This window comes from Opisthocomus hoazin, chromosome 21 (assembly GCF_030867145.1).
Source record: "Opisthocomus hoazin isolate bOpiHoa1 chromosome 21, bOpiHoa1.hap1, whole genome shotgun sequence".
Taxonomy (NCBI): Eukaryota; Metazoa; Chordata; class Aves; order Opisthocomiformes; family Opisthocomidae; genus Opisthocomus; species Opisthocomus hoazin.
In genome coordinates, this window is record NC_134434.1 from 2349841 (window position 1) to 2377681 (window position 27841).

Sequence of the window (27841 nt, forward strand, 5' to 3'; positions counted from 1 at the left end):
GCTCGCACCTCGTTCAGCCCTGGTGATGTCTCACGGGGACAAGGTTGCCCAGCACAGCTGGCTGCATCTGGGCGGGACTGGGGGGGCACCAACAACCCCCCCCAGGGCGATACCCAGCTCCCCCATCGCACTCATGACCCTCCAGCATCTCCATCCCACGGGACATCTACCCCCCGTCACAGCCCAAACCCCACACGTGGGACAGACAGACAGACCCAGGTCTGGCGCACAGCTGGGCACAGCTGGAGGGTGTCTGCAGTGGGGACAAGCAGTGGAGGGCAAGGAGGGGTAGTGACACACACCCTGGGGTGTCCCACCCCCCCCAGCCACGTCTCCTCTGCCCTGGAATCAAACCCAGCTGCCAGAAGAGCCAAACCATCCCCTTGAGCTGAGAGGAGCTGAAGCCCTGGCCGGCAGCTCGCAGGCAGGCTGCAGCGCGAGCGGCTGCGCCGAGGGCTTGCTTCCAGGTTCTCTGTTTTCCTAGCACAGTCCTTCAGTGCCTCTAAAAACAACCCCACAACACTTTTCTGGGGGAAAATGCAGAGATTCCCCGAATCAAACGCCACCACCCAGGACGCAGCTTATGGGAGCTGTTCTGCAATCATCAAAATACCTTATTTGTGCATTTCAAATAACAGAAGTCCTTTTTTACACTCAAAAAAAGTGCCCTGGTGACTATAAATGTTCTGGTGGGAACAGAAGCCCCGATGGCACCCCAAGAAGCAGACCACAACCCCGGGAGGCACAGCTGGACTTTTCCTCCTGGTTGGAAACCTCTGACTTCCTCAGCCCCTCCGTGTCAGCGTCTCGGGGCTGCCGTGCCCTCTGTGCCCGGCTTTCTGGGCTGGGGGGGATAACATGAGCACGAAGCTGCCTTCCTCCCTCCTTCATCCTCCTCCTTCACACTGCTGGGGCGTTAGCCCAGTATGGGGTCCTCGGCGTCCCAGCCAGTCCCTCACCCACGGCGTGGCCCCAGCGAGAGGGAGCTCAGCCGGCTCCTCCGTCGCCCCGTTACCTGTCCCCGGCGTCTCTCCTTGCAGGAGGCTCTGAAAGCAGGTTCATAAGCGCAAGGCACCGACAGCTCCCGGCGTGCAGCCACCTCCTGCAGGGCAGAGCCCGCTGGCAGCCGGGCCGGGGCAGCGAGGGGGATGCGGGAGGACCACGGCGAGCGGCCGATGCGAGTCCAGCTTTGCGCTAACCCACCCAGGCCAGCGCCGGGGTCGGAGAAGTGCCTCGGGCTCCACGCAGGCTCCTTGCACCCCATGGCAGCCCCACCAGCGGCTCGCATCCCAAGCACAGCGCAGCCGGCCCAGCCTCGTCTGCTCTGGTCCTCCCAGCCCTGCAGAGTCAATGGGAGCCCATCAATTCCCAGCATAAACCTGCACCCAAGCCCCTACCCACAGCACCCACAGCACCCACAGCACCGCACAGCTCAAGCCAGTGTCTTTAATATCTCCAGTTCAGCATGGCAAGGCCTTACTGTCAGCCTCCTACTTGTGGGAGAAACTCCACCAAAGGTTTTTAACCTGAGTGCATCCTAAACCAGGGCTTTGGGAAGGAGAGGACGCCAGCACAAAGCCAGGGCTGGCCCCAGAAGGGCAGGGTGGCAGCGGGGTGACACAGCCCACTTGGGCTGTCCCCATGGGCACCTGCACCCCACTAATGGCATCCAACATCAGAAGGGATGAACACAGCACCAGAGCTGAGTCTCACAGGTGACACTTGTGACAACGGGCCAGAGGTTTAGCCCTGGACCTGCCCCCATCCCGATCCCACGCTCATCCCAATCCCACCCATCAGCTGCCAACCCTCCTTCCACAGACATCTGGCCAAAAACGGAGCAGGTCTGAGCCCAGTCGCTCCTACGCTCAGGCACCCACCTTGCCCTGTCCCTCTGGGTCTCGTTTAAGAAGCAACCATGGGTGAAGATCACCTTTCTACCGCGCTGCTTTCCCACGGAGGCTCCCGGGGCCACCCCCAGGCCCCATCCCCACCTCCCCTGTCCGCACCGTCGCAGAAGGGTGTTCAGGGCTTTGGTGCTTAAATAACCACACAGAGCTGGCCAGCACCACAGATCCCCACAGCCAGAAAAGCAACGGAGGCAGAAAGCAGCGTGAGGAGAAAGGTGGGAGAGAGGCCATGGGGATGGCGCTGAGCACAGCACATGGCACGGCACGGATCCAGCCCAGCTCTGCTCCCGCTGCCACCACGTCCTACCCTCACAGTAATTAAGGGAGCTAAACTAAATAGGGATGGTTTCATCCCTGCAGGGATAATTCCTCCTCCCGGGGTGGTGTGTGCCTGCAGGGCTGCCCCGGAGGTTGGGGATGAAGCAGCCAAAGCCAGAGGGCTGGAAATGGAAATTTCCCAGGAAGGGAGGAAATCGCTTCTTCCTGGGGCGTAACCAGCCCTCACCCTCCAACAACTTTATTTGCTGCTGTCAAGTCCCTAAATAGCTCCTTGAAACAGCTGCTGGGAGTTTACATCTCCTTCACCTCTGCTCCCCTCCTGGCCTCAGGAAGGGGGCTCGTGCAGCCCCAATTTCTGAAGCAACTCGCCCCAAAACAGAGGGAAAACCTCCAGCCCTGTGCAGCCACCCTGCAGCCCCACTGCCTGCCCCGGCACAGCCCCCCGACCACGGGCAGGACTTCGGGGAGTGCAGAGCCCCAGGAAGGTTGGGTCTCCAAGGTCAGGAGTGGAAACCAGGAGCCTCCGGTGGGTCTGGAGCCAAGGATGTGCCTGGGGTCCTTTCGGAGAAGGGGTGAAGCTGTGCCAGGAGGGAAGCAGTTCCCTGGGTGTAGTGGGGCTGGCAACCCGCTCCTGTGACCCCAGAGGTTGGTACCCCAACCCCAAACCTGTTCTCCATCCCTGCCCCGGGCTGGGGATGGACGCGGAGAGAACACACGAGCTACGAGAAGATGCGCCCGGGAGAGCAAGCAGCGAGGGGAGGGTACAGGCAGGGGCCGACGCGTGTGCGCGGCCAAAGCGCTGAAGTCAGCACTCTCCGGAGCCATCTGTTCCCGGCGAAGCCCCGGCGCAGTCGGACTCACCCAGGCTCCCGGCAGCGGATGCCGCAGTTCGGTGATTCACGCGGCGAGGGGCTGGGGACGGCGGAAAGCTGGACACCGCTCCTGAGGCCACGCCGACTCCGGGGATGGGGCTGGAGAAATACATATTAGCTACTCTGGGGAAAAGGTTTTTCAACCGTTTTTCTGGTCGTGTGAGCTGAGTTTTAAACGGCAGCACGGCTCTTCACTGGTGGGCCAGAGACCTGACTCTAGCTGGTTTTTCCCCTCATTCCAGAGCACAGGTAACACCCCGCTTCACAGGCTCCAAATGCTCGTTTGGAAAGGCCAAGTTCAGCAAGCAGAATCACAGAATCACAGAATGTTCGGGGTTGGCAGGGACCTCTGTGGGTCACCCAGTCCAACCCCTGCCCAAGCAGGGTCACCCACAGCAGGCTGCACAGCACCGCGTCCAGGCGGGGCTGGAATATCTCCAGAGAAGGAGACTCCACAACCTCTCTGGGCAGCCTGGGCCAGGGCTCCGTCACCCTCAGAGGGAAGAAGTTCTTCCTCATGTTCAGACGGAACTTCCTGTGCCTCAGTTTGTGCCCGTTGCCCCTTGTCCTGTCACTGGGCACCACTGAAAAGAGCTTGGTCCCATCCTCCTGACACCCACCCTTCAGATATTTATAAGTATTTATTAGGTCCCCTCGCAGCCTTCTCTTCTCCAGGCTGAACAAGCCCAGCTCCCTCAGCCTCTCCTCGTAGGGCAGCCAGTCCCCTCCTCATCCTCGTAGCCCTCCGCTGGACTCAAGCAGCCTACTAGCAAAGCCAGCGAGAGGCTCTGCACTCACCTCCTGAGTGTAATTGTAAAATGCAGCATCAACAGGAGCTTCTGGGGTGTCTCAGACCTGTGTTTGATCCCTGCCTCAGCCCAAGCTGCCCAGCAGAGCTCTGCAGACCGGGGAAACTGAGGCAGAGCAGCACCGAGCAGCAGCAGCAGATTGCAAAGCCCCAGCCGAACAGCACTTAGTGTGCAGCCGTCCCGCAGCGTGACAGGCGCTCTCTGCTCCCTACGCAGCCTGGTGCCTTTGGGAGCGGCACGTCAGACGCCGAGGAACGCGTGGCACAGGGAGCCCTGCCCGGCTGGTCTCCAGGCCACCCCTCACCAGATGCTGATCTCCACCAGCTTTGTGCAGTCTCGTTAAAGCCAAGCGGAGCCGTAACTCATGGGAGCAGGGAAGTCCACGTGAAGAGCTGGCAGCGACGACTTTCAGCTTTTCAGGCCTCCTTCCAACAGGGGACGGGTGTCACTCACGGCATCGCCTTCCCGGCTCCTTACCCGCTGCAGAACACGGCTTGGGAGCTGCTCCTCCGGAGAGCGGAGGGCGAGGGGGCGGCTGCCCAGCGAGGCTGCCCCTTCGCCCCTCGGACCACCATGGTGGGGACATACCTGGAGCAGACACCCACAAAGTTAGCGGTGCCTAAAAGCAGCACCCACATGCGAACAGGAGCCTGCGAGGTGTGTGTGTCCCCCCCCCCTGCTCAGAGCCCAGGCAGGCGGCTGGGGCTTCGCGAGCAGCAGCAGAGCCGGGTGACCCCCCAGCACCCCTCCGTCCCCGCTCAGCCCCTCTCCGCTCCCCGTCGCCGGGCTCCCAGCGCCATCTAACGACACGGCGACCGGGGACAAGGACCTTCGCGGGGAAGCTGGACGCGTCCCAGTCCCGGGAGAGAGGGATGGGGAGCACCGGACGGAGCTGGGGTGGCAAGAGGCAGCAGGACAGGGGCTGGGGCACGCAGGCAGCAGAGGAAGGGGCAGCTGGAGGTATTGAATAAGGATTTACACAATCGTAGCGATCCTTCCTCCGCCCGCGAGGCTCAACCCTCCATCCCTGCCCTTCGCTGCCCTTGATCGTCCCACGGCTTTCCCGCAGCCCAGCATTAACCCCAGGGCCCTGGCCAAGTTCTGGGTTGAGCAAGGATGCTAGGCTCCGCAAAGAAAGGTGCTCCCCTTCACCTGTTGTCACGGCCCAAAAACTACCCCGAGCACTGCCAGTGTGGGAAGAGCCCTTTGCCGTGCTCAGTGCAAGCACAGTGGCCTCTACCACGGCCACACGAGCACCCCGACATCCACATTCCAGGCGACGTGGAAGCAAAGCCCGGGTAAGAGCCGGCTCATCTCTTCCCGCTACCTGCAGATTTGAAGCAGCCACCACAACCCCTCCACCGTCACGTTTCTGGCTGGGCTGTCTCCCGAAACGGCTGCTCCCCGCGCGCAGCGCAACCCCCTCGCCTCCACACCCCCCTCTCCAAAGCGTTTATTCGCCTCCGAACCCAGGGCTGATGTAATCTCCCGCTCAGGAGTTCAGCATGAGGACTGCATCAGCCGCCAGACCTAACGAGAGCCACATCACACGAGCAGCTGCTCGACAAAAGCTTTATTGCTCGTTTGCGTACGAGTTCCCAGTATCACATTTCCTGAGTTTCTTAATGAGCTTGCAAATGAGATTTAAATAGAACAGGAAGGGGGAAAGAAAACAAAAAAAAGAGATAAGCCAGAGATCTTCGTTCCCTAAGGCTGGACCTCAGACGGGGTGGGAGCACAGTGCCCGGTGGGCAAGCCCTTGACCCCAGGAGAGGGCTCGGCGGTTGAGCCCTGGCTCGATTTACCCTCTGCCTCCATCACGGTGCCCGAGTTGTTTCTAACACCCAGCCACCAGCAAATGCCACCGCCAGCGTTTACACAGGTCAGCACTCCCATGGGGAGCGCAGCGGGTCGGGGACAGCGTGGGTGGCAGGACAGCCAGGGGACGGGGCCACGCTGACGCGCGCCCTGCGCCACGGATAAAGAGGAGATCACGGCTCACGGCTTGTAATCTGCTTAAAACCTGACACCGTCACCACAGTCAATTTGGGCTAAGAGAAGCATTTAATAAGCTTCAAAACACACAGGCCAAATAAAAAAAACCCAACCAAACCAAACCCACCCCACCAGTGAACGAAGTGAAAGGGCTGAAGGCATTGCCTGCGCCAGTCAGAGCTGGCAGGTACCAAGGAACACAGGACCCCGCGTCACCCAGAACAAGGCAGTTACACGGTGGCTGTCCCGATCCTCCCCACGAGCTAGGAGCTGGGGTCTCACAGCGGGAGGCAGAAGGCAGATCACAGAATCACAGAATCACAGAATAGTAGGGGTTGGAAGGGACCTCTGTGGGTCACCCAGTCCAACCCCCCTGCCGAAGCAGGGTCACCTACAGCAGGCTGCACAGGACCTTGTCCAGGTGGGTCTTGGATCATCTCCAGAGAAGGAGACTCCACAACCTCCCTGGGCAGCCTGTTCCAGGGCTCCGTCACCCTCAGAGGAAAGAAGTTCTTCCTCATGTTCAGACGGAACTTCCTGTGCCTCAGTTTGTGCCCGTTGACCCTTGTCCTGTCACTGGGCACCATTGAAAAGAGCTTGGCCCCATCCTCCTGACACCCACCCTTCAGATATTTAGAGGCATTTATAAGGTCCCCTCGCAGCCTTCTCTTCTCCAGGCTGAACAAGCCCAGTTCCCTCAACCTCTCCTCGTAGGGGAGATGCTCCAGTCCCCTCATCATCCTCGTAGCCCTGCGCTGGACTCTCTCCAGTAGCTCCTCATCTTTCTTGAACTGGGGAGCCCAGCACTGGACACAGTACTCCAGATGGGGCCTCACCAGGGCAGTGTAGAGGGGAAGGAGAACCTCCCTCGTCCTGCTGGCCACACTCTTCTTGATGCACCCCAGCATCCCATTGGCTTTCTTGGCAGCCAGGGCACACTGCTGGCTCATGGTTAACCGCCCTGGTCTGTTCAGAGCTCACAACAAGCGGAGAGTGAGCGGTCCCTCCCTGTGCGAGAGGAGCTGCCTTGCCTTGGGACGTGGCTCAGGAGACGCGGCGCTCGGCTGCCCGCTCCGAGATTCAGGCAGTCACGGAAAAAGCAGCCAGACTCAAGCAGAAGGTCCAATTTGGCTTTCCTGGAAGGGTTTATTTAAAAAACAACTATTATTAAAAGAAGCCTGCTCGGGCACAAATGACAAGGCAACGAAGCCATTTGGCTTGAGGCTTAAAGGGGAAGCAGCAAGACACCAGCAAGTTTCTCTGTGCCACTTGCCATGGGGACAGTGCCCGGCCAGGACTCCTGCCAGGTGAGCATCTCCCCTCGCCGGCGCCTGCCAGCGTGTTACTGCTTGAAGGACACGAGGGACATGAATCACCCCCAGGAGTGGCAGCCAGCTGCAAAGATGTGGGGCCAGCCATCAGCCTCAGGTGTTTTAAGACATTCACTTTGGGAACCCAGAGTTCACAGAATCACAGAATGGTCGGGGTTGGCAGGGACCTCTGTGGGTCCCCCAGCCCAACCCCCTGCCCAAGCAGGGTCACCCAGAGCAGGCTGCACAGCACCGCGGCCAGGCGGGGCTGGAATATCTCCAGAAGTTCATCGTTACTAGAGGGGCCCAAGTGTCACACGCTCTTCAGAGCAGCCACCAGCCCCAGGCACAAGCCCTGTGCCCCCGGGCCCTGCCCGTAACCCGCTGGCGTTGCCCCAGTACAGTACCACGTGGACCAGAGCCACGTTCCCATCGCTGCTGCTTCAGTGACCGATCAGCCGCAGCATCTCCTGAGGATCCACTATCTTCTCTCGGGGTTTGCCGGCAGCTTTGCCTCTCGCCACCTCAGCGGCATCTATCTTCTCCCAGTCCGAGAAGGAAACGGGACGGACCCCTGGGGTGAGGGCGAGAGACGGGAGGGAGAAGTTAACCAAGGAAAAACGAGTTCAGTCCCACCTCCCTGCTAGCAGGGACCTGATGTGCGAGCAAACCCTGCCCTTTCCCAACACCTCAGACTTCAGCCTCACAAAGGAATAATAATTTCTAACACCACGAGGAGAGGGAGGGCAGCTCCACTCAGCTCGGATCAGCCAGACCTTCGCGAGCCGTGAACGGCGAGCACGGCACCACCGCGGGGGACAAAACCCTTCCAGTTCACTGTGAAACCTCAGCCAGTTTGGAGGCAAACACACACACTTTAATTGAATGCCTTTAAATACAGCAACAGCAGATGATTCTTTTGGGCATTTTCATCTCTCCCCCAACTTGCCTGGACGGATTGCTAGGAAAACCACTCCAGAGCAACAGCGACGTCGCACCCAAGGGCTGTGCTGCTTTTAACGGCCATTCCCAGAAAGTGGTCATTAACCTTAGCAACGACACCAAGTTTGAGGAAATTCAAGCCCTGCTCTCCCTGTGCTTTGGAGCAACAAACTGGCAGCACAACACATTTCCTTGGTTCAGCCTCCGCTCCCAAGAGTGGCTCCCGGGACTCGCTGCCCCGGGATACCCCGCTCCAGGAGTTGTTTGGCTGCACCATACCTTCACGCTGGCTGCTACAGCGGCTCACGCGCTCCCCTACTGACCTCGGCTGTGCAGGATGCTCTCCACGGCCCCAAAGCCTTCTCTGGAGGCGGACAGGTCCAGCACGCCCGCCTGGAGATCCTCCAGCACAGACTGGGCAGTGTCAAAGCTGTCGTTCATGGTGGTGATGATCACGCCCGTGGGTCCTCTCTTCACCCACCCGCTGCAGTACAGACCTGTATGGGCACAGGGAGCAGCCAGGCTGGGTCCAGCACGTGGCCATAGACCCTGCTGAATGCAAGTCCTTGCCCCATCCCTGGGTGTCACATCAAGCTGCAGGCAGTGGAAGACTCCACCCCTGTCGTGGGTACAGTGTGGTCCTTCAGCGGTGCTGTGACAGGAATTTTGTACCTCCAGACCAGCACTGTGAGCTGTACCGCTTTAGTAACAGACTCCAAGACCCCACAAAACCACCCTGTGCAAAAGCAGACCCCCCCCCCAACGCAAGCTGGGGACGGGCCAGATCTTAACGCCCAACAACAGCAGCTCGTGTCCCCAGTTTCCACTCCAACTGAGGCGCGTGACCGCCTTGTACCCGCGCCCTTGGAGAACGGAGCTTCCCACCCCAAAGCCCCCAACCCACCCGCCGCGCTCGACGCGTCCCAGGCGCATCCCTGCGGTACAGACCTGGGACACCCTCCACTCTGCCCGAGCTGTTGGGGACCACGCCGCGCTGGGTGTCGAAGGGCACTGCCGGGTCCAGGGGCAGGCTCCGGTAGCCAATGCTGCTGAGCACCAGCCCGCACTCCAGCTCCTCCACGTCTCCGGTGGGGATGGCTTTGGCAGAGTCACCCGAGCCCTGAGAGAGGGAGGAAGAGGCTGCTGACCACCAGACAGTCACCAGGGGCAGAGCAGCAGCCTCCTCTGGTCCCCTTTGGTGTCCTTGATCCCTGGGTATCTGCTGAAGGCCTTTCTGCAGCAGCAGCAGCGCGGAAGGAGCTCCCTTTAGAAGGGGAAAGGCTCTTGTTGGTGGTACCAGCTTCCCCGAGAGCCCACCGGCAGCCACTCCAGCCAGGGAACACAAAGCTGGCTTTGGAGAGATCCCCAAGGGCCGCAGCAGTGTCCTGCTCCATCCCTGCAGCCCTGCCAAGGCCACAGCAGCCCCGCCACGAGCCCGTACCTCCAGGCGGGTCAGGGCCATGCGGACGCCCCTCGCCCGCCTCCCGTCAGCGGTGGGCAGCACCTCCTGGGGACTGCGCTGGAACTTCAGCCCCCACTCCCGGGGGGCTGCTGCCTGCGCCTCCGTCGTCTTCTCCCCAGGCTTCTCCAGGGCTGTTTTGATCATCAGTTCAGTCAATCGCTTCCTGGGCCTAGGGGCATCTACAAAGAAAGAGAGAACTTCAGCTCCAGGACAGGAACCACAGCAAAAGCCCCTCGGGACACGGCACAGAGCTGAGGCCACGCCAAGGCAGTTTCAGTGGTGCGCGAGTGTCCATTCTGTCACGCCGATGGGAGTCCGAAGCCTCTGAGATGACAAACAAGTCAAAGCAACCAGGAGAGCTCCTGAGGCTTGCGGCCAGTGGGACACACAAATCAAAGCCTGCAATTTTGCTGGTGCTCCAAGGCAGCAGCCTGTGGAGAAGAGCAAGTCTCTGGACACCCTTGATCTCAGCGTTTTCTTTTTAGCTCTGCAGGAAGCTCTTAAATCAACAGCCTTAGGATCTCTCCTGCAAGGTTCCCCCAGCCCTTCCCAATCTTCTGCCCTCATCACTCAGAGAGAAAGCAGCGAAGCGGCTGCACAGAGGCACAGGCTGCTCCCTTGCCTTCGCAGCCTCCTTGCACTCTGAGGACGAGCCACGTCATGGTCACTTGGCTTTCACATGCCATGCATTAAGCACAGAGGTTTTTCTGATGCACAGTCTGAGTAGTCTTGAGTCCAGATCACTCCTGGACGCTCGCCAGTCGAGGTGAGTCCCTGTCCGGAGGAGCACAGCACATTTCCCTCACCTTTAATAGCATTTTCAAGGCCTGTGAAGTCAGCAGGGTTCAGGACAGGTCTGGCACCAGGCAGGTTTATCATCTCCCGCAGCTCCTGGGAATTGCGGGCAGGAAGATGTTACCTCCAGCACGGGGAGGCTGCCCCACAGCCCCAGGCCCTTTTCCCCCACCAGTCCAGGCTAGAAGCCAGCAAATGGGTGCAGGAAGGAGGGCACCTGGGTTCCCCACCCATCCCTAGACCACCTCTCCCTGCCAGGGATGGGCAGCCTGGGGCTGAACGCTGGGAAACACGGCTGCCCTCCAGCACGCCCGGCCTTACCTTGATAGTGAAGGCCACTTGGAGAGGTCCCCTCCTCCCAACCAGCCAGACACGCTTCACCTTGCTGCAGGCGAGAGCTGCCAGGGAGCCGTCAGTGATGTCTGTCTTCTGCAAGGCAGAGGGGGGAGAGTGGGACGAGGGCAGATCTGGGGGGAAGGCACAGCCTCCGAAGGTGAAAAAGCAGCAGAAAAGCAGGCTGTGCATGCAGAGCTCCTGGGCAAGGCTGGAAAACAGGCCACCTCCCTTTGCAGACAGCTGTTTGCACAGCTGGTCGCTCATCACTGACTGTACTTTCCGAGGCCACAACGAGCCAGCACCCTGTGAGGCTGCCTCCGGGGATCCACCCAGGCAGGCTGACCTTGGGGCTAACGGAGCAAAGCCTTCCAGCGATCTCGATGTCGGGGTGCCTGCAGATGCTGCTGGGGGACTTCCCAGCTCAGGCTATACAGGCATTTGGGTGAAACCCACTGCAAACCACAGCTGAAATCACTGCTCGCCTGCCCTAGGCAGCTCCAAGCACAAACACAAACATCACCAGAGCTTGACTGATGGTTGGCATCTTGCAGCAACCCCATGCTCTGTTTCAATCGCTGCCGTGTATCTAGACAGCAGGAAGATCTTCCCCAGAGAAGACACGACGGGAAGGACACCAGGTTACCAAGATAAACCACTCCAGCTCAATATTCTTAACAAGAAACTGCCTGCACACCCTGGCAGTCATTTCCAGTGCCACATCCTTCACAGCACTGCTTCCCAGCTGGTGTTAGCCACTGGCTGGCAGCGCCTCTAAGCTGTTCTGTTGTGTTTTTTTTTTAAATTTAGATATTAATATGAGGAAGTTGTTGCACAGCTGTAACAAACCTTGTGGCCTTTCTCCAGGAGGGAGAGCCTTCGCTGCCAACATCTGGAGCAGCAGCTGTATAGAGCAGCTGGTGCACACCGGCTCCCAGCTGTCTACAGGGGAGCGTGACAGCGGGAGGAGAGGTCCCCCAGCTTGAACCAGTCACCAGTAAGCCCAGTGCTACCAGCAGGAACCAGGCTGCTGCCCTCAGCCACAGCAGAAAAAAAAAAAAATAATCCCAACAAGAGAAGCCTGTAGTTTGGTGGTGGAAAAGGATGAGCAGCTCCTCCTTTTAGGAAATGAAAGGTCAAAGCTCAACTGCCAACCTTTTGGGGACCAGCAGCCCGGGAGGCAGCAGCAGTCAGAGCTCTGCAGCGTCACCCGAGGCACGGCCGCAGCCTCGGATCACACCCCACGGACTGTGAATCCACAGGGCGCACCCAAGGGGCAACAGCCTTCCCTGGGGAAAGATCCCAAAGATGGGAGAGCCTGAGGTTTCGCCGAGATGGATGGGAACCAGCACCCACCCAGCAAGAAGACAATTTGGGCCCCAGGCTGCCTTTGTGGCATGGAGCACCCCCAAGACTCACCCTGAGGAGACCCAGCGGGGACAGGAGGATCCGGGCGATATCCAGCGCCACGTTGCCGTGACCCAGAACCAGCGCCGTCTCGCAGCTCAGGTCGGGCTTCAGCTGCAGGGAAAGACCCAGCCGTGAGCGAATCCACGCGGCCTCCACGATGTCCACCCTCCTGGACTCGCTCCCACCAGGAAAATTCCCTTCCACCCCTCTTTTCCCCCAAACAGAGGTGGTGCAGATGGGAAAACTCCACAACGGCCTCCTCCCCAAGCAGACACAGCAACACAGCTGCTCCGGACACCCGAGCCGATCCCTCTCCCTCTCTTTCTTAGGGGGAGGTTCTCCTTCCCCTCTACACTGCCCTGGTGAGGCCTCATCTGGAGTACTGTGTCCAGTTCTGGGCTCCCCAGTTCAAGAAAGATGAAGAGCTACTGGAGAGAGTCCAGCGGAGGGCTACGAGGATGATGAGGGGACTGGAACATCTCTCCTACGAGGAGAGGTTGAGGGAGCTGGGCTTGTTCAGCCTGGAGAAGAGAAGGCTGCGAGGGGACCTAATAAATGCTTATAAATATCTGCAGGGTGGGTGTCAGGAGGACGGGGCCAAGCTCTTTTCAGTGGTGCCCAGCGACAGGACAAGGGGCAATGGGCACAAACTGAGGCACAGGAAGTTCCGTCTGAAGATGAGGAAGAACTTCTTCCCTCTGAGGGTGACGGAGCCCTGGCCCAGGCTGCCCAGGGAGGCTGTGGAGTCTCCTTCTCTGGAGATATTCCAGCCCCAGCTGGACAAGGTCCTGTGCAGCCTGCTCTGGGTGACCCTCCTTCAGCAGGAGGGTTGGACTGGGTGACCCACAGAGGTCCCTGCCAACCCCAACCATTCTGTGATTCTGTGATTCCTCCGATGGCATCTTCGGGATCAGGAGCTGTTTTCGGCCATAAAACCCCTCCAGGTCCCCATCTGGCCCAGCCAACACAAGCTGCCTACAGAGCCAGCTAATCCGCTCTCACTGATGTGCAAATTGCTCACATTTCTACCATCTAAGAAGGATTTAAGACAGTGTCCGCTAATCTTTTCCAATTGCAGGCCTTTCAGGACTTCATCTGGAGCTGGATGCCCGCACTGGGAGGCAGGCCGGGGAGGAAGGGCAGGGGAACACACCGCTCTACTCACATCCCGGTTCTCGGGCAGCCCGTTGTACCAGCCCACGAACTCTCGGGCCGAATAAACGCCGGAGAGGTTCTCCCCTGGGATCCCCAGCACCCGGTTGTCTTCAGCACCGTAACTCTGAGGAGGGAGCAGACATGGTCACAGACGTCACCGTCCGCGAGGTTTCAGACCAAAACACAAATCTCCCCTTCCAGCTGCAGCCAGGGACCCTGCACGGCTGCCAACCCTTCCCAAGGGCCAGGATACTCAGCGGAGGGGCTAAACACAGCCTGAGCACCGGGGCTTCATCCACCCCCTCCTACCGGGCTCCAGAGCCAAGCGTGACCTCCTTGGGCCAAGGCAGAGCACGGCAAGCTGAGGACTGAACGGGGGGGACAAATCCATGCCAGGCTGAACCAGGTATTGGCCATCGCAGGGAAGAGGTTCCCCAACTGCTGCCCCTTGCAGCGGGGTTTCAGAGACCTGCACTTGATGCCATGCTCAAGCACATGCTCCCTGCGAGGCTTCGGACGAGCCTCGTAGCATCTGAGCTCACCCAAACCTTCCTCCCGGCTCCGAGGCGCGGTACCCACCAGCACCACGGCGTGGTACGCCTGCCGCAGCTCTGCCACCGTGACGTCCCTCCCCACGGTGACGTTTCCGTAGTAGGCACAGCGCTCCGAGCGCGCCGTCTGCGTGAAGGTGTTGATCACGTTCTGCCGAGATCAAACAAGCACCAGGGAGTTACGTCCAAGCCACAGCCCGGGCCAAGGCCTGCTGCTGACAGGAGGTCCCCGCTCCTGTCCCCCCCAGCCTTGAGATGCTTCTCCAGCCCTCCAGGTCAGCTATTCTGAGACTCTTATCTAACCACAGCCGCTGATAATTCACAGGGAGATAAGCACAGCTGTGACTTGGCACTCTTTCCACCACCCTTCATGGAAAGGAAAAATCTGTCTTCTGCGCTGGCTTGGGGAGGACGGGACAACTCCTTCCCAAAGGCGAGGCTTGCAAGGGAGTCCCACCAAACCCCTTCCATCGAGGGTGCTGCCTGCCAGGCCTCCTCTGCCAGCCTCTCATCTCAACCCTTCCCAAAACCCACTTCACCAAGAGAGAAGGCAGGGCAGAGCAGCGCCCAAAGCCTTTTCTTCTGAGCGATGGGGGCTACATAGCAAAACAACCAGTTCTTCCCCTGCAGCTCCGGCTGGACTCAGACCGGTAACAGGACAGACACCTCCACACTGCGGAAGCTGCCCCAAACCCACATGTGTTTGGGGTTTTGGGGTCCCCTCTCCTCTCTCAGCTCAAAAGGATCCAGCCACTTTGGTCTGATGATCTCCAGGGATTAGAGGAAACCATCAGAAGACACTGCTGCGTCTGGATCTCCTGTGTCCTGCCACTCCAAGCACCTCCACCCCAGCTCAGATACAGCAGATACCCCCGGGGACAACTCACGCCCACTGCAAGGCAAAGGAAAGCGGTTGATTTCAAAGAGCTCTTCGGTTTAACCGCTCCTTGCCCAGGTGTGCCCCTACAGCCCAGCTCCACCAACAGCAGATCTGCGTGTTTCCAGGCGCCTCAGCACGGCTGCGGCCGGAGCAGAGGCAAACAGCCACTGCAGCGAGCGGGCAGGACCCTGCTGGCGTAAAGTCTCCCGGTACAAAGAAACCCACCCGTGCTCCTCGGTCCTGGTCTAGGCCAGGCTGACCAGCACTGGGAGCAGCCCTTCTCGTCACTAGCCCCCGTTTTTGACCCACTGTCCAAAGCCCTAATGCCAGATGTCCCATATCACCCAGGCACAGCCTTGCTGAGTCTCAGCAGGGACAAGGAGGAGATATTTATAAATGCTTATAAATATCTGCAGGGTGGGTGTCAGGAGGATGGGGCCAAGCTCTTTTCAGTGGTGCCCAGTGACAGGACAAGGGGCAATGGGCACAAACTGAGGCACAGGAAGTTCCGTCTGAACATGAGGAAGAACTTCTTCCCTCTGAGGGTGACGGAGCCCTGGCCCAGGCTGCCCAGGGAGGCTGTGGAGTCTCCTTCTCTGGAGATATTCCAGCCCCGCCTGGACAAGGTCCTGTGCAGCCTGCTGCAGGTGACCCTGCTTCAGCAGGAGGGTTGGACTGGGTGACCCACAGAGGTCCCTTCCAACCCCTACTATTCTGTGATTCTGAGATGTGGACCTCGCCAGCGTGACAGCTCCACACCTCAGCCAGCCTCGAGGCACCGTGAAGGATGCCAACTGCCTGGCCTGCACCCACCACCACCACCGTGTTCAACCGCAAGCACCGACCTTCACTTCGGGGTGGTCTGGGGCCACCCCAAAACGGACGAGCCCGAAGGGAACAGGCAGCTTCTCGTAGATGTCCACTCGGGCCCCGCCGTGGTGCTGAGGAGAAGAAAGCCACAGTTAAGGGACGAGGACAGAAAGGCCACATGAGCTCAGGAGGGGCACACGCGAGGCTCGCCTGCTGCTGGGGAAACGCGGGGCGGGAGGGAGGGCTGCACCAAGACCCCACAGCCAGAAACAGCCTCTCCCAGACTGTTCCATGCACAGGATGGTGCTGTGCCAGTTACTGCCAGCTCAGATGGCAAGGCGTAGCGGAGAGTGTGACCCCAGCCATCACCAAGAACATCTCATGGGGGGCTCCATCCTCCCACCCGCCCCGCAGCCCCTCTTCCACACTGACCCGGTGGCCATCCAGTACCTGGGGCAGTGACAAAAAAGCCCCCACGCTGGCTGGGAAGCGCCCAGCGCAGCACCCTGGGTGCTGGTGGGCCCGGGGGCCGTCTGCCCGACCCGGCAGAGGTGCCCATGCCCCGAGATGCCCCCGAGCCGAGCCCCCTCAGGGTCAGAGCTTTAGACAGATGTTTTGCTGCAAGGCCTTCATTATCTTGTATTTTGAGCCAGCTTCTTCCCGGAGGTTGAGCAGCCCTGAGGTTTGTCCCTGAGGCTCCGTGGCAGCTGTTTTCCAGCGCCTGCCAGAGATAACGGTTAAGCTGCTGCGTCTCCGGCCGGTGCCAGCACCCAGCTCCGTGCCCGGGTCTCATCTCCCGCCCAGAGCACCAACGCTTGCAGACACCCGGTAACGGATCACCTGGGTGCCTTAACTCACCTGGGGGGGAAGAGAGAAGGTCCCCCACGTCCCCTCCAAGGCACGGTTAATGTCACCCCGGCGGGTGACACCAGCTCGGGGCCAGCCAGAGCTCCCCCCGTTATTTGCTTCTAGAAAAACCCCTCGGACGGAACTCGCTGCGGCCGAGGGTCCGGCCGGGGTGGCCCAGGGGCAGGGCAGGGACGGGACCACTGAGCCCACCCCGGCAAAGGGTGCTGGGAGGACCCTGCGGGCTCAGGGCCCCAAGCTCAGGGACCCTGCCCCAAGCAGCCCCCCCGACAGCCCGACACGGGGCCGGGAGCCCCCAGCAGCGCTCCCCGATCCCCGGGGGCCCGCAGCAGCGCGGAGATGCCTCCCTCGGCGGGCAGACCCCCGTGTGTCCGTCCCCCCCGCCCCGGGCCCGGTACCTTGAGGAGGTGCTGAGCCGTGTAGAAGCCCGCGGGCCCGCTGCCCACCACGCAGAGGCGAGGAGCCGGCCCGGCCGAGGACAGCCACCGCTGGAGACCTGCGGGGCCGGGGGGCGGAGAGGAGGCGATGCCGCGGGGGTCGCGGCCTCCCGGGCCGCCCGCAGCCCCCCCGCAGCCCGGCACAGCACCGGCCCAGCACCGGCCCAGCGGCGCCCGGACCCCCGCGCCGGCCATGACCCCAGCCCGGCGGCCCCCGGAGCGGCCGAGGCCAGCGAGAAGAGCACCGGAAAGCGCCGCGAACCGAGACCCCCACCCAGCCCCCGGTCCGGCCCGACGGGCTCGGGGGACCCCAGGACTCTGGCCGCAGGGCGCGGGGCTCGGTCCTCCCCCGGCCCTTCGCTCCCCCAGGGCCCGGTGCTCGCGGGCCCGGGTCCGCCCCCGGTGCCGGTTGCCCCCGTGACGCCACCAGGCCCCGCCCCTCACCGCCCGGGACGCCACCGCCCCTCCAGCACGCGCCTCCCGGTCCCATCCCGGCCGCCGCCGCCGCTTCTATCCCGCCCCTCCTCCCCGCCGACCAATCGCGAGGCGGGAGTGAGCCTTGCTTAGCATAACCCCGCCCCTCCACCGCGGCGCTTCGCCCCGCCCTCGCCCCGGCAGCCAATGGCGGCACGCCGTTACCACTACGGCTGTCCGGAAACGAGCGGTACCATAGAGAGTCAGGGAGGGAGAGGCCGCTCCGTGGCCTCCCGCGCCACCGCTCTCTGTGGCGAAGCCTCCGCGGTACCCTGCCTGCCTGGGGGTCCATCCCTGCGGCTGCTAATTGCGTGGGCCGCTTTATTGCCACGAGCCGTTAACTGCGGAGGTCTCCCGCGGGAATCCGGCGCTCAGACTTCTTTTAACCATCCCCCTGCACAGCCAGCCGCCCGTCGCCGGGAGAAACCCGCAGCATCCCCGCAGTAAAGGATAAAACATCAGTGCCGGAGGCAGGGGATAAACGCTGCTGCCAGGCTTCTGCCCAGCCCCCCCCACGGCCCCGGCTTTATTTCCTCCTTAATCCCCATCACTCGGCTCATTTCGAATGCGACTGCTCACGCCTCCCGCGCAGGAGCATCCCAACTTTCTTCAGCTCCTGCGCCACACGCCAGGCAGGGAAATCGTCTCAGCGGGCCCGGGAGATGCTTAAGGGTTGTACAGATGCCAAGGCGTGCAGGCGAGCGCTAACAGGGCTTTTTAAAAGCAAATAAGACCGAGAGGAGTTTACAGCTAGAAGCCGGTTTTAATAAGGGTCATAAAACCCACACGGTTTGGAAAATTGGATCATGGCTTTCCGCAAAGGCACAATGAGAACGGCAGCTGGCCGTACGCCTCCGCCTGCGCCCGCTCCTTCAGGGCGTTTGCAGCGAGGACCGGGATTTCCGACGGCTTTACAGCCTGTGCTCCGAGCCCCCAGCCTCAGCTCAACACGGCAATTACCACGCGTTGCCCGGAGAGGCGAGGCTGGAGGCGCAGTTCCAAATATCATCCACAAAAAGAGCTGAGTTTGAATTTGGGGCATTGCTCAAGGCAGAAACTTGGGGGGGTTCTGAGCACAGGTCCCCCAAAATCTCCCTTTTCCCCATTAACCTCCGCTGTATCTGCCACTTCTGACAGGGAATAATCCACACCTTTCCCAAATCACAAGTCATCTCTCGCTGGCTGAAGGACCTGTGAACACTGCCTTTAGACGGCACATAGCCATGAAATCCAGCTGTGGAAAGGGCTGCTGCTCCCACCAATGCTTAGAAACCTTTTGGGCCTGACCTTGGCCACAGGGGAGGAGAAAAAGCATTTTGTGCCCACCCCGCTCCCTCCGAACGGGACACGTGAGGCTGAGTTTCCCCCATCTGAACCAAAAGCACCACTAACGCCTGCCCACTGTGCCCTTCCCTCACTGAGGCCAGGAGCACCGGTAATCCAGCACATTTAGCATAATTTATCTGTGATGCTCAATTAAGAAACTAATCACTGGGGCAGGAGGGCAGCTCTGGGGAGGGTCTCTGCCACCCCAGAGCCCCGGGTCAATGCAGGAGCACTTGGACAGTTTGGACCAGGCAACCCCCCCTCAGCTCCTTCCCCACCTACAGACCCAGAGTAACCCACGCTCAAAGGACAGGAATTTGCCCTTTGGATGTTTCACAATGTCCTGGATCGATAAAGCCACGTGGGGCCAGCCAGAGGTGACATGGCAATGCCACAGCCCAGGGCATCAGCATCCCCTGGGGCCCCAGCCCAGCATAAACCAGTAATTCCCTATTTCTGATGCCGAAGGGGTCACACTGGATGGATCCAGGGCCAGCCCCCCTTCCCCACCAGGCTGGATCTGCTACACAGGGATGCGCCGTGGCCATCCCGACGCCGGCCCCACGGTGCAGCAGCCCCACAGGGACACTTCTCCAGTGGGTCTGAGGATGTCTCTGCACTTGGGGCAGGAGAGCAGGGTACCTGATGCCCACGGGAGGGCAAACACCACGGGCTGCCCGCTGCAAGCCTCACCCTGCCACAGCCCAGGACCAGGGCAGAGCATCCCTGTGCCTCAGGACACATTTGCAATGTGGAGCCTTACAAATCCCAGTTGTGGGGCTGGGGGGGTCCAGCCCTGGTGGGGGGACAGCACAAACCAGGGAGAGAAACCCTGGGCTCAGCGCAAAGCCGAGCAAAGCCCAGAGCCAGCACTGACTCCCACACTGGTCCCAGTTGCCTTTTCTGCTGCCAGCTCCCCACTGTGACGCTGGGCTGGACTTTGTCATCGATCTTGCAGGTCTGAGACAGGAGAGCACACCGGGAAAGCCAGGGACGTTGCCCCGGAGGGGGCTGGAACCAGCCACGTGAGCATCCCACCCACTGGCAGCGGCTCGGTGGGCTGAGTTCACCCTCCCTAGCCAGGGAAAGTCTCCCAAGCCCTGGAGAGCTGCCTGCCTCCGGGGAGCGAGTCTCCTGCTCAGCAATGCAATAGCAATGGCCAGGTCTGGGGGCACCTCCGGCACCCCGATGCCGTACCCCACAGGGGACGAGGGTCTTTCCCCCAGCCCTTCCTCGGGCACCGCGGGGTACTGGTATGACTTGCTCCAGCAACAAAACCCGGTAATAAAGAAGAGCCACTTCAAAGTGTTAAGGCTGAATTTGCCAAATCATTGTTTCTAGAAGGGACGGATTTACCCCAAAGTCAGCCAAAGCGCAGGCAGCAGTGACACAGCCCCCTCCCACGATCAACCCTCTCCCAGAGCCCCCGACCACACATTTGGGGCCCCCTCCTACGAAGCCCAGTGGCTCTCAGCTGGCAACCGGCTCCGGATGCCCCGGACACGGTGCCGCATCCCCCCGGTCCCGATGCAGGGAGGCCCCAACCAGCAGATGAGGGTTTCCTCTCACCAAGCATGAAAGCAGAGTGGATAAAACTAAGCCCTGGCTGGGAATAACTCGTGGGGGGACCCCCCTTTTCCATCCCTGGTGTTGCACTTCCCGGATCTCCTCCTGCCCTTACTCCGTGCATCATTATCTAGCCAAAAGCAAGACATCAGGGAGAGACGTTTCCTACGCGATGACTTTATGGAGGCGTGTGTCTGCGTAGCCCCGATCCTCCTAAAGCCATCCCTGCTGCAAGTCCCCTCGGGAAGCAGCCCCCCGAGTCCCGGGGCCCCGTCCTCACTGGATGCCCACCAGCTCCGTTATGGGAGGAGCGTGGACCATCAGCTCCTCGTATCTCTGCAGGAAGAGCCGGAGCCTGGAGGTGTAGGTGTCCTCGTTGTAAGGCAGCTTCTTCTGCTTCAGGTACTGGGAGACGACGGGTTTGATCTGCAAAGGGAAAGGCAGGGTCATGTCCTAGTGGGATGTCCCAGCATTTGTACAAGGATCCCAGCCTGAGGCGTTGTCAAGCTCCCTGCAAGGTGCCCAGAAGCCCCATCTCACACACCCAAAACGGGGCTGGCCACAGCAGCACCAACTACAACATCTGTACCATGAAAATTAAGAGGAAGGAGGTTTCCAGCTGCAGCAGCACAGGGAGTTCACCCCAGCAAAGCTCCCCTGCAGGGCTCCAGAACAGGGGAGATGCCCTAACGAGGCTTTTAACACGGGCCAGCCACACATGCTCATCCCTTGCACTCGAAGTTATCCCAGTGTGCCCACACAGCTGGCACGGTGGCAGGGCTGGGAGGCTGCCACCGGCTTAACTACCCCCTCCCTGCAACATGCCTTTGAGGGAGGCAGGTCCTACCAGCCCCATGAACTTGGGCAAAGTTGGACCCAAAACTCACTGGTGCTCCTGGCTCCCTCCGTTACCATTACTTCATTTTTCCACCAATTTCAGACTAAAAAGAAGTGCTTGGCATTAAATGAGCAGAGATCCCACATTGAAGGGCAGCGCACAGACCTGGCTTGGGATCCTCTCAAGCTAGAGCAGCGCTTGGAGCCCACGTGTTGAACACACCCCACACCTCAGAGAGACAAGTAAGGGCACGACCATAATTACAGGGAGATTTGCTTGGACGCCGTCTGAAACGAATGCCAGACTGCGCGGCGCTGGAGATGATTTTCCAGGGAAAGAGTCGAGAGGATCCCGGACTGCCGGGAGGCTGCTGCAGGCTGGAATTCGGATGGGGAAAGGAGTAGGGAGTGGAAACTGGAGGAGAAACAGGAGTGGGGATGGAGGGAGGTGGGTTAGGGGCTGTTGCAAGGCAGTGAGAGGTCTCTAGTGTGTAGGGAGCAGCACAGAGGTCTGGTGGCAGAGAGAAGAAGGGGCTTGCAGCAGAATGGTGGGGAGATGGATGGTCTCGTCCCTGTGTCACCTCCCAACACGCTTGTCCACCCCACGGGGCCGTCTCACCTTCAGGCACATGTTGTCGGAGAGGCTGGGGAAGAGGTGATGCTCCACGTGGCAGCTGATGAGCGAGTGGCCGAAGGACCAGTCGAGCAGGGCGTTGCGGGGCAGGTTGAGGACGCCCAGGCTCATGAGGTGGATCCGCTTGGGTTTCCGATCGGCCGCAAACATGGGGAGGCCGATGTGCTGCGGGACAGGGAGGTGGGGACCCCGTGGCACCCACTGCCCACCCGGTCCCTTCCCGGCAGACCACGCCATGACTCTGGCCACACGAGACCATACAGGCATTGGCCAGGCTGAGCTGCGTTTTGCAGTTTGGCTGCCAACCCCAGCACTGGTTTTGTCCCTAATGTCACTCCACCCTGCTCTCATCAGTCCATGGAGCCACCCAGGCTCTGTCCCCCCACCCCACCCACACTGTGCCACCAGCCTCTCGACGTCCCAGGACCTGCAACACCAACTCCACATGCATGCATAAACACACCAACCCCCCTGGTCCTGCAAGCCGCCACCAAGGACATCATCCTCCAGCCCTTCGCACCCATCTGCCCTAACGTTCTCCCAGGGCCACCACTGTCCACCCCAGCACCACCAGCCTGACCTCCCCATGACAACATCGGCACGAGGGAGGTGACAACTGAGGCCACTCGTCTGAAGATGCCTCAAGCTCCACCCAGCAGCATCAGGGCTATGTCACCAGGGTGCTGGATGGTGGCTGGCATGTCTCCAGCACCATCGTGACATCTCGGAGCTTCCGATCTCTACCTGGAATATGTTGACGTGGATGTAGGGATGGGCCAGGAGGGAGCGGGTGAGCAGCATGCAGAGCAGGGCGGACCACGGCGACTGGAAGCCCGAGACGTGGAGCAGCAGCCAGTAATGGCAGTAAAGACCCAGAAACATGCAGCAGAGGGTCCGGAGAGCTGCTTTCCACTCCACGTTCCTCAACAAATCTGTGCGAGGAAGAAGAGGCAGCACATGGGAAAGGTGCTGATGCTTCCCCACCACTGCTGCTTCAGCCGCCAGGCTACCTGGCACACTGATAAACCTACTGCCCATCCCAGTCCATCCCGTTCTTCACCTCCATTTCTCCGCTGTCCAGGTTGCCCAAACCCCCCCAGCCTTGCTGATCAGCTGGTTTTTGGGGCTGGGGCCCAGAGCCCCCCCAGGACAGCACCCTGCAGCCCCGGCAGCGGGTCCAGCTGTGCATCATCACAGGGGGATTCGGCTGCATCTGCCGTTCTCACAACTTGCCAAGTCATCGTCCGAGCTTTTGGCATTGCCCAGAGCTGTGAGGCTTCCTCAGCCTCTTACGATCTTCCAGGCTCTTCTCCCCGATCTTCTCCTGGCACCGTTATATTCCCTGAGCCACAGCCTTGTCTGCCCAAGCTCGCTGCGTCCCAGCCCCTGCGGACTCCCACGCCTCCACCTCGCACGCAGTCAGCAAAATCACCACGATGCTCTGACCAGCCAGGGACCTACACGCCACCCTGAACCCTTCCACGGCCAGGGGTCTGAATCAAAGGAGAGCAAATCTGGGGCACTTTGGGCTCACGATGGCTTTTGCCAGACCTTCCAACACTTGACCCAACACAGGAAAAACTGAAGCGTTTCTGAGCACCAGCAGAGAGGTGCTGCAGTAGATGCCTTCCCCAGAGCAGACGCAGCATCACCTGCCTTTGCTGCAGCCCTGTGTCACGCTGTGGGCTGGCATAGTTGATGTGATGCCTCCAGATGAAGCAGAACCCTTTGGGGGGCTGAGATCTGGACAGTAACAAGCTCACCGTACCCAACACCCCATCCCAAGGCAGCTGGGACACGTACCGAGAGCAACCAGCGGGGTTATGATGGGCACCGCGAGAGGTGCGATGAACATGTAGACGTAGCGGTTCAGGAAAGGAAGCTTCCAGGTGCTGGAGTCCCCCAGGCCGATGACATTGGTGTAGCCATGGTGGATCTTCACGTGGTTGTAGGTGGCCTGCTCAGCCGTGAATGCTGAGCAGAGCTGGGAGGGAAGAGAGAGGGAAGGCGATGCTAGTGGCCATGGCACCACGGTCCCAAGGGAGACGCTCTACACCCAGGGAGATGCTCTGCACCCCACAGGCTCCAAACCAGTCTGAAAATGGACAGTTTAGAGTTAAGCACTGGAAACCATTCCAACAGCCTTGTGGTCGTGGGGATCAACACAAAAACCCACAGTCCAGCACATCACAGGGGCAATCCCCAGCCCCTGCCCCGCTGCCCCCAGGCAAAGCCCCACAAGCAGGGATGTTCCTGGTGCTCCTTGCCGTAGCATCACTTTTCATTTAACTCTCCTGCATGTGGATCAGGAAGGGTTTGGGTCCATCTTGTTCTCTGGTGGCTGTTTCTAAAGGGTTTGTTGTGCTGGCAAGGTGCTGATGGGGCTTTTGGGGGGGTAGCCACCTGAATCCCCCAGCCCCACTCACCTCGATGAAGAAGATGGCCCACACTTTGCCCCAGGACTTGGACTCAGTCAAGGCGTTGTGGCTGGCCAAGTGGCTGCCCTTCACAGTCAGGGTGTGATGCACCACGCCGAGGGTGAGGACACCCACCAGGAAAGGGATGGCCTGGGCTGACCGCAGGCACAGGAACCCTGTGGAGAAACCAGCCAGGCAGGAGCTCGGCCACACACACGCGCTGCAGCCCTCCTTGCCTCCGAGCCGGGCTGGAGGTGTTGCTACACCCAAACAAGCCAGCCCCTGCCCTAAACCTGTTTTTCAGACGTAGTTACAGGTATTTAAACTGTCTGAGCTGGAAAGCTTCCCCCTGCACCGCCCTGCACAGCTGGACCAACCACCCTCGCCTTCACGGAGAAGGTTTGGCCACTTCCAGCCGCGATGGCACTGGGCACTGCTGGTGCCAGGTCCCATCCTGCCACTCTGGCTGGGATCCCACTGGTGACAAATAGGACTCTGCCAGGATTTCGGTGTTCCCAGAAGTTCAAAAGCAAGAGGAGGTACCAGCTGCAGCTTTTCAACCACGCTGCCGGAGCCCCATGCTCTCCTGTGTCCCCCTGCACCCACCACGGCCATCGTCACCAAAACCTTCAGGGTTTCCCTGTCCCGCCGTGGGGCACGGATGGGCCATGTCACTGCCTGCCCTGCCCTGTGCCCATCTACCCGGGCACCATCCCCTCACCCCAGGCTGTCCCCCAGGTACCACCATCACCCGCTGTGGGTTTCCAACAGGGTCCAGGTGCCCCACTGCACAAGGTGAAGGGGTCATGGTGGCTTTGTCACAGGCTTAATAGGCTGCTAATAGGCTTCCAGCGCAAATGAAGTTGTACCAGCAGTGCAAAAGCTGCAAGGAGGAGGTGAGACCCCCCCGGGCTCCCCTCGGCTGCGGTCTGGGGGGGCTGAGCAGAGTTACCTGCCGGGAGCAGGAGGAAGCTGCAGGCGAGGATGCTGATGTCCACGCCGTGCCGCTCCCACCAGCTGCTGCTCTTCACCACCTTCCGCACCAGCTCCGAGAGCTCGGCCATCAGGGCTTCCTCATGTTGCCCTGGCTCCTGCCGTCCTCGCTGCGGGGTCCCCCCAGGGGTCACGTCCCTGTCACCCAGCGCTGGCCCCGGCTCGCAGCCCTCCGCCATCGCCTCCGTCCTGCTGCCATCGAGCACTGGCATGCCCCAGGGTGGGGGATCCCCGGTCCCCCCAAGTCGGGGGGCACCGCTGACCTCGCCATTGACCCGCTGTCCCCTCCACCTCACCGGGTCCCCGTCCTCCAGCATCATCTTCGTGCCGAGCAGAGGTCACGCAGGGTAGGGGAGCACCCACGGCACCCCGATGTGCTGCAGACGGGCTTCCCAGCTCCCGCTGCCGCCAAAGGACATGGGAAGGGCAGGGATGGAAAAAAAATAAACAACCCGAGGAAGACACAGCCAGCGGAGACGGCAGCAGAGCCACGCAGCCTCCCACCCCAGGGACACCCAGGCCACCGCAGCCCCCTACTCACGCCAGCCCCAGCGCGGCGGCTCTCCCGGCGTCGGGCGTTTCGGGGCGGCCGGCCAGCCCTGCACACCGGTGCTGTGCAGCAACGATTTGGAGAAGGGAGGAGCAGGGGAGGACGGGGAGGAGGGCGAATGCAGATTAGCAATGGCAATAATCCGCCTTGGTGGCCCATTTCGGGGAGCAGCCATCGCGGCGGGGCCGTGGGGAGGACGCTCGGCTGAGGGCACAGGGAGGCGAGGGCAGGCGGAGGAGGGAAAGAGCGGAAAAAAGATGGAGAGAGGCAGAAACGCTGGAGGCGAAGGAGCCGAGTGCCAGAAACGGCCCTGAGAAACCCAAGCGGAGCACCAGAGACAGGGATAGGGTTTCGCTTCTGCCAAGGACCGGGAACAAATGCTGTCCATCCCGCGAGGGAGCCGTTTTGGGGAGAAAAATGGCTTTTCTCACAGCAAGAAGCAAGCTGTGGGAAGGAGGGGTCAGATCACGGCTGCGCAGCTGCCTGCCTGCTGCTGCCTGCCCAAACTGCTGCTGCGGAGCAGCTCAGCCCCCTCCTCTGTGCTGGGGGGACGCCGAGCCCAGGGGCACCCGCAGGGGACCTGGTCACCCCAGATCCGTGCCCAGCAGCCGTGACACCCAGCCCTGGTCCCTACAGGGTCCCTCTTCTCTTGTGGGCTGTTTTCAGGAATTTCATAAGAATTTTCTCCCTTTTCCATCGCTGCCTCCCAACTAATTGCCCAGCCACAGCACAGGCACCCTGAAAGCTTTGGGGATGCCCGTGCACAGACCGGCACCTCCGGAGCCCCATTTTTTTTACAGAGGAAGGCTAAAAACACAGCACTTCTCACTGGGGCACTGGATTCCTTCTTGCTTTTTTATTTCTTCTGACCAAAGACCGAATCAGCTCGACAGATCTACCAAAACCTTGACGAACACTGACCTCTAGCAAATCCATAGACAAGGCAGGTTTGCTATACCCGTTGCTGGGGTACCCCAGCCTCAAACTGGGACAGCCTCAGTGCCTCCAGTAACAGCACATCACTGCAGTGACCTGCAGGGAAGCAAACCTCACACCCAAGTTGCACCAAGCCCCAGGGAATTGTCATCGTACCTTGGGAAAAATTAATAAAAAATAAAAAATTAATAAAAAATAGAAAAATCACACCTACTGCAAAAGAGGCAGAGCTGAGGGCGCGTTAGAGACCTGCTGAGGTTTCATTTCTACTGCGAGAGCTTGTGTTAGGAAAGATCATTTCTAGAGCCAGGGGCACTAATGAACCAAAGCAGCGTCCGAAGCCCAGCGAGCTGCGGGGCTGGCAGCAGCCGGCCGGGTTGGTGATTCGTTCTGTAATGCAGCGCAGCTTTCATCACCCCCTCGTTAGCGAGGGAAGCCCGTGGCCGGGAGAGCACCCACGGGTGCTGATGGCCAGGGGGAGGTGGTGCCAGACCCAAAGGATGCATCAGGTGGGGCTGCTGGGGCTGCCCCTGAATGATGGCTTCGTTACCTTCATCACGCCTAGGATGTGACCGTGAGGGACAGCGGCAGGATGGTGACAGAGCCCTGCTCCGAGGGTGCCGGGCTGCCGTTCGGCGAGGCCAAAGGTGAGCGGTGGTGGAGCTGCCATTGCACAAGTGCAGCACGGTGCAGAACTGGTTATGTGGTGGCAGCCGAGGAGGAGGAGCAGGAGGAGGAGATGGGGATCAGCCCCATGTCCAGGACAAACACGAGCCATCAGGATCCCCCCGCAGCCGGCGGCAAGCTCGCTGGTGTGCGCGGGCAGAGGCAGGCACGTGGCATTGCTCGGTCCTGTGCCGCTGCGGCGACCAGAGGCCACCTGGGAGAGGAGGAGAAGGAAAGGGGTTGAAAACCACTCGGGAGAGGCTGAGTTTTGGCTGCTGGGAGAGAGTGGCCAACCCGAAAGAGCCTCTCGCTTCGAGCTGCAAAGGTGGGATTCGCGATGCCCGCGGGGGAGCAGCAGCCGTAAGGAGTCTGCAAAGCCGCAAGGAAAGCCAGCACATTTCGGGTTGCAGCCCTTAATCTGCTGCCGTGTTGCCTTGCAGAGCTCCGTTTTCAAAAGCAATCTTTAAACCCCAATTTACACCTGATTTTCCACCATGCACAGGCCAAGCCACCCAATCCCGCTGACCTAGCTGGGATTTTAGGGATGAAAGCAAATGCTGCCTTTGACCCTTGCACCGTGGGCACAGACACCTCCAATTTAGCAGGGAAAACACATTAAAGACTC

The 27841-nt window shown here is 60.4% G+C and overlaps 2 protein-coding genes across 3 annotated transcripts; both read right to left on the bottom strand.

Moving 5' to 3' along the window:
* Positions 1-6991: 6991 nt before the first annotated feature.
* FDXR (ferredoxin reductase) lies at positions 6992-17312 on the bottom strand. 2 transcript variants are annotated; one of them, XM_075441076.1, is made up of 12 exons: positions 17262-17312; positions 16779-16876; positions 15549-15644; positions 13852-13974; positions 13283-13396; positions 12127-12228; positions 10696-10803; positions 10386-10470; positions 9559-9758; positions 9066-9237; positions 8441-8614; positions 6992-7749 (listed from the first exon to the last, which is right to left on the bottom strand). In XM_075441076.1, the coding sequence occupies exons 1-12, from the start codon at positions 17305-17307 to the stop codon at positions 7619-7621; spliced, it is 1449 nt and encodes a 482-aa protein (XP_075297191.1). In that variant the 5' UTR covers positions 17308-17312; the 3' UTR covers positions 6992-7618. The 2 variants fall into 2 exon arrangements, with proteins under 2 accessions (XP_075297191.1, XP_075297190.1); XM_075441075.1 differs by lacking the exon at positions 17262-17312 and having other exon boundaries at positions 16779-17206.
* A 2613-nt stretch (positions 17313-19925) lies between these two features.
* On the bottom strand, positions 19926-26019 carry FADS6 (fatty acid desaturase 6). The gene is made up of 7 exons (XM_075441141.1): positions 25606-26019; positions 25024-25466; positions 24081-24247; positions 23458-23638; positions 22399-22586; positions 21640-21819; positions 19926-20609 (listed from the first exon to the last, which is right to left on the bottom strand). The coding sequence occupies exons 2-7, from the start codon at positions 25382-25384 to the stop codon at positions 20460-20462; spliced, it is 1227 nt and encodes a 408-aa protein (XP_075297256.1). The 5' UTR covers positions 25385-25466; positions 25606-26019; the 3' UTR covers positions 19926-20459.
* Between the last annotated feature and the right edge of the window lie 1822 nt (positions 26020-27841).